We start from the raw sequence: 5,904 nt of genomic DNA, 5'->3' as shown, positions 1-5,904 counted from the left end.
TTAAAAAAAAACATAACATTGCTGCTAAAAACACTGCATAATCCCCACGGCTGTGTAATTTTCCTCTCCACTCTCTCTCTCACTCTGCATATGTAACTTTTGTTGACTCTTTTCTTGCACTCTCGCTCTCTTTCACTCTTTCACGCTCTCTTTCACTCTTTTTTTCTCATCCTCCCTCCATATCTCATCTCTCTCTATGCTGCTGTCTTTTCATGCATCTGTCTCCTCTCTCCTCGCTTTCCCCTCACCACTGTAATCATCCAGGCTATCCAGGCCATCTACCAGCGACAGATGACAGAAGTTCCCCTTCTGGAAGACATTGATGCACCAATTAGGTATCTACCCGAGATCACAGTTCAGCAGACGCACAAGGCGCCGCTCACCACACGACTACAGGGAGGAATTAATCACACGGTGCTGCGCAATGGCAGCCCACTCCCGATGGTGCGCGGTCGACGCAGGCCGAAATGAATTGAGACAGTCGTGGCCTACTGGTTAGCGTTTAGGACTTGTAACCGGAGGGTTGTCAGTTCGAACCCCGACCAGTAGGAACGGCTGAAGTGCCCTTGAGCAAGGCACCTAACCCCTCACTGCTCCCAGAGCGCCGCTGTAGCAGGCAGCTCACTGCGTTGGTATTAGTGTGTGCTTCACCTCACTGTGTGCTGAGTGTGTTTCACTAATTCACAGATTGGGATAAATGCAGAGACCAAATTTCCCTCACGGGATCAAAAGAGTATATGTACTTAAACTTATACTTACTTATGAAAGCATCTGCAAGGGCTGGCCTCAGCTCTGTTTTTAACCAGGTGAAGCCTCCTGAATGCCTCTGTAAAGATCTTGTTAAGATCTTGCTAAAGAACTTGTAAAGATCTTGCTAAAGATCATGTCCTGCTCTCCCTGCCCTCTACCTCTTCCTTTCCTTGGGTGTCTCTGTTTTGCTGCAGAGGTGTTTCCGAGGCCCGGCCCAGTGCGGGGGTAATTTTATATGTGGTGCGCGGTGCAGTTTTTCTGTAAATAATGGTGACCCGAGACGTGTCTGACAGCCGGGGACAGGTCTCATTTTCTCCCTTCCAAGCATGGCCGGAGCCACAGCGCCGGGTGCCATCCACCAGGGAGCGAAGGAGAGGTAGAGAGAGAAAGAAAGGGAGAGAAAGAGGGGAGGGGAAGACGAGGAAGAAGAAGGGGGGAGAGAGAGAAAGAAAAAAAATGTCTTCAAATATTGATTCTGTAGCGGGGAGCAGCAGTGGACAGGATGAGGTATCAGCTCTGGCTGTGGAGCGTGGCGCCCTCGGAGGGTCCGCGGCTGCCACTCAGACCCAGAGTTAGCCGTCCCCCCCCCGTGCCCCCCCCCCCCCCCCACACACACACACACACACACACACACACACACACACACACACACACACACACACACACACACACACACTTCCCCGGCCTCCGCCACCCCGTCAGTCTTCTTCTCCAGCTTAGCCAGCCCTTGGAGACCTGGCTCTGTCATCAAGTTAGCTGTGGCTCTTCCAGGGAGATGGATTCACACACACACACACACACACACACACACACACACACACACACACACACACACACACACACACAAAGAGGGACAGATACACAAGCAGAACACACTCATACAAAAAAAGAAATCCATGATGTTAAGTGTATGCATATCTCCTTACATCATTTGAGTTGTCAGCCTCAGTATCCCATCTGTTGGTGTATGCATGTGGGTGTGGATGTGGATGTGGATGTGTGGGTGTGCATGCGTGCTCTATGCGCGTATATTCTCCTCTCTCCATATGACACTCTAAGCCGGTGAAAAGGGGAGCAGCGCTGTGGAGCTGTAAGTGCTTCTCACTGCACCAAGCCTAAAAATACACGTGTCCAGTCCCTGGGGACGTCTGCCCATAGCCAGGCTCCCGTAATGAGGGTTTCAGGCTGCCACTAGCCCCTGAGTCCCCAGCGGTCCCAGGCTTGGCACACTGGAAACGCAAGCGGCTAGAATAGATTTATCATGGCTCACGCAGTTTGAAGGGCCCCCGCCGCAACCTCCCCTGTGTAAAAGCCCAGCAATCGGCGTTTGGCCGGTTGCGTGGCCAAGGCACCAGGCTTCGCTGACAGAGCACAGCATGGAAGCTCTCAGCCGGAGCGCGAAACGGAGCAGAAGGGTGGACGCAGAGCAGAGGATAGACTCTTCATTCCCGCACACTTCACAGGCCACTGGAGCCCCAGACGGCATGGGCCAGCAGGGGGTGGGTTGTGGTGGGGACATCCCTCAGTGCCTCCGAAGCCTCATCCATTACAGGCCAAACCAGCTCAATCACAGGCACTGACTGCGGCCGGCCAGACAAGGACAAATGCCACGGAGAAGGAGTGGACCGTGAGGAGTCCATCTGTCAATGACTCAAAATGGAGAAGTGATCTTGGCTGATGTATTCAAGAAATACTTTCTTATACTCAACAAACATTTATATACAAGTCAGTAACAAGAATATATTTTTTGGCCTTTTTATGCCTTTAATGACAGGAAGTGAATGGGAGAGAGAGCAGGGGTGGGATCCGGAAAGGACCAGGGGGCGGGAATCGAACCTGGGTCGCCGGCGTACGGTGCAGGTGCCCCAGCCAGTTTTTATTTTTAAGGAGTGGACAAAATAGGGTACATCAGCTCTAGTCTACTGTATGAGCCTGCTTGATAATATCTCAGATTTCCGGAACCAGCATTGTGATTTTTAAGGGGACAAAGTCCCGAGGAAGATGCTTCATATAGACAAACAACAGTTAGTCTTTGGTTGAACTTCGGACACCAAACAGTACATTGAAAATGTAAACACTGCTGTCTCGAAGGAAAAGACAATATTCCACAAGTGGCTTTCAGCAGGAGCTTCCTTTTACTTGCATTTTTACCAGCAACTAGGAGAGGGAACTAACAGCCCTACTTTCAACATCAGAGCCAGATATGTTATAAAATGATTCTCTCTTTAATTGTATGCGATATCCACAGCGAAAGACGGGAAAAGTAGCTAGAAACAACATTTTTCTTCCAAATGGTTTAAACTAGTGCAAATATCTTACATAAATGTTTAATGTGTTGTTATAATCCTATTCAGCAACCCTAATTAGAGCTGCAAAATGACTCCCAGAAAAAAAGAGAGAAAACAGGGGGGAAATATGATCGTGACTTGACCCACAAGAGCAATTTGACAATAATTTGTGATTCACGCCTTCTGTGTGTTTTGCGTCCCTTCTCATGAATATAAAGTCACTCTGGTTAAGAAGGCGAGGAGCAGTACGACTCGACAGCCTCCTGCCTCAAAAGGACATCCGAGCACTCTTCCATAAACACACTCTCAGTGGTGGGCAGACAGAGAAAGAGAGAGAGAGAGAGAGAGAGAATGAGAGGGAGAGAGACAGAATGCACATTCAAAAACTGTCAGGGTGCAGCAGTCTTGTCTTAACAGCGTCTCTGCTCGCTAGGAGTGGATGGTGATTCTTAACGATCACCCAACGATCAATCACTGTTGGTGGTGGTGTCCTTTAGGTGAAGAGAGTTCATGTTTTGCACGTGGTGTCAGACACACACACACATAACCACCATTTTGTGGATTTTGGTCTAAATGGTTCACAGTATGGTTCCCATCTAGGAGTCTTTGCCCTGGTGCCCAGGTCAGTTGGGTTGGGTAATCCACCAGAAAACTACAGGGATAGTCTAGTCCAGACAGGCGGCGTTCTCTCAGTTCATATGTGGATCCATGGTTGTCCTTACATTGTAGATCCAGCTGATCTGTTCTGACATTTTCTTGCTATCGTGTGACCTACAAAAAGAGAGGCATTAAAGACTTAAAAGGGTGATCTGAATTTTTACATTAGATCATGGGTAAATGTTATCACAAAAATGGACAGAGAAAGTTAAAAATGTGTATCAATCTCACCACAGATGGGTGAAATGATATAGTAAACATTAGCCAACAAACAAATGACAGTAAAAAAAAACTGAGCAATAAATAGCATGAATCAATGATAGAGGGTCAACATAGGCACTCAGGGACCTCTGAGCCTGAACAGCAGTGAGGCCAATGAGAGGTGGAGGAGGAGATGGAGACACAAGAGTGGAGTTGGAGGTGGTAGGTGATGGGGGAGGACTCTGCCACACAGCAATAATCTACTGTGGCATCTGTAACAGAGACGCGTCTGCCTCCATGGTGAGCAAATGCAGTACTGATGCTCAGTGATGCGGCGAGGAGCACATGCTCTGCTCTCCTCTCCTCTCTCCTCCTCTCCTCTCCTCTCTCCTCCTCTCCTCTCCCCCACAGGAGGAGGGCGGCTGGGCACAGGGAATCCTGCCCACCGCAACGAGCGCAGACCGTGCCCGCGGACGGGGGGTCATTAATTCCACCGAGTGCCCGGCTCCATCCGTCACTCATGCGCTGCCTTTTTGCCGCTCACCAATTTAATTAGGACTCTTAATTTGAAACCCTCGGTGGAAGCCGCCGCCGTAATGCATTATAATGAATGCGACAGATGTTCAGCTGTTATTCCGTCTCTCTGAGCAATTACTCTTATGGAGTTTTGCACCTTCCCCACAACCTTTTTTTTTTGCTCTTCCTTTAATATCTCACCTGTGAGAGAATCACACCTGCTCCACGCGCAAACCCACACGCCCCACCCGACAAATTAACTTTCACAGATCGACGGACTACAATAAGTCGGCTTGGGGGCTTCATTTAAATCAATTTGTCTTCCACGTGGAAATGAGCCGACCGGTTACAGGCAATTCAACACATTTGTATTTTCAGCAAGTCCACAGTACCTGCATTTGTGTGGAAGTATAATTTGGCGCTACTGCAGAGTTTTTGTTTGTGTGATTGTTCACGTGGTTGAATGTGCCACTAACTTGCATGCCTTTGTCATTCAACTTTCATTGATTGTCATAAATCACAACATGTTGTTGCTTCTTTTCATGATGAAAAGTGTCTCTTTCTGAGATGATTGGTCTTCTCTCCCTGCTGATACATTCACCGTGTTTCCGTTTAACCATTCGCTCTTTGTGTGGAAGAGTCCCCTTACCTTTTGAAAAGTGGTTTGTCTGACATTAATTGAGATGAGAGAAAGCGCTGTAGATGCACTGAACTTCAAAGGTGATAAAGACTTATCACGTGGTAGGAGCTCATTCTGGTATCTGATTCTCACTATCTGATTCTCCGGGGAGTCTTTGGTGAGAACTCTTAAGATCTCTCCTCTTATCGCGAAGTCCCTGAATAATTTCCATGTTTAATCAAGTTCCTTCACTTTAGAGAGTAAACACTGTGATTGCGGTAAGCAGGCACTTTATCGGCCAACCCCTACCCCACAAAATATATCTAACAGAGGTGTGTGTTTGCCACAACACCCCCCCCCCCCCACACACACACACACACACACACACACACACACACAGACACACAAGAGGCCACAGACATCTGTTATGGGCTGTGTTGCGGTGCCAGAGCTCCACATCTGTCCAAACGGGTGGTCCATGTGGTCAGTGTGTGTGGTGTGCATATGGACACACACAGGGCAGGCTAGGCGTCCGCTCACCTTGGTGGTTTTGACTTTGTTTCCAGTGGCGCAAGACCAGCCGGTGAGATCTGGAAGCACTTTGCACTCCTCACCATCCAGACACGGGTGCATCTGACACCACCACTTCTGCACCACGATGGATGCTGAGATGACAGGGAGAGAGAAGTAGAGGTAGAGAGAGAGAGAGACAGAGAGAGAAACAGAGAGAGAGAGATCAGAAAAAGTGAATACTTCAGGAGATAATGGCAGCTGGGAAAATATTTCCAAATTTGCCAAATACAAAAGAAATGTTAACAATAACGCCTAGATAGCTGTAAATAATAAAACCAGAGTTGTTCAGTGTAGTTTCAC

General features: G+C 48.3%; 1 protein-coding gene across 1 annotated transcript in view; it reads right to left on the bottom strand.

Moving 5' to 3' along the window:
* Nucleotides 1-2,879: 2,879 nt before the first annotated feature.
* Nucleotides 2,880-5,904, bottom strand: part of tafa4b (TAFA chemokine like family member 4b) — a 39,763-nt gene continuing 36,738 nt past the window's right edge. The window contains exons 5-6 of the mRNA XM_042088678.1: nucleotides 5,572-5,696; nucleotides 2,880-3,809 (exon numbers count right to left, since the gene is read on the bottom strand). Of these exons, the coding sequence (XP_041944612.1) occupies nucleotides 3,798-3,809; nucleotides 5,572-5,696 (137 nt within the window). The 3' untranslated portion in view covers nucleotides 2,880-3,797. The remainder of the gene's footprint in view (nucleotides 3,810-5,571; nucleotides 5,697-5,904) is intronic.

This window comes from Alosa sapidissima, chromosome 4, assembly GCF_018492685.1.
Source record: "Alosa sapidissima isolate fAloSap1 chromosome 4, fAloSap1.pri, whole genome shotgun sequence".
Taxonomy (NCBI): Eukaryota; Metazoa; Chordata; class Actinopteri; order Clupeiformes; family Clupeidae; genus Alosa; species Alosa sapidissima.
Note: the sequence above shows the minus strand (reverse complement) of the source record. Positions and strands in the feature narration are given on the sequence as shown.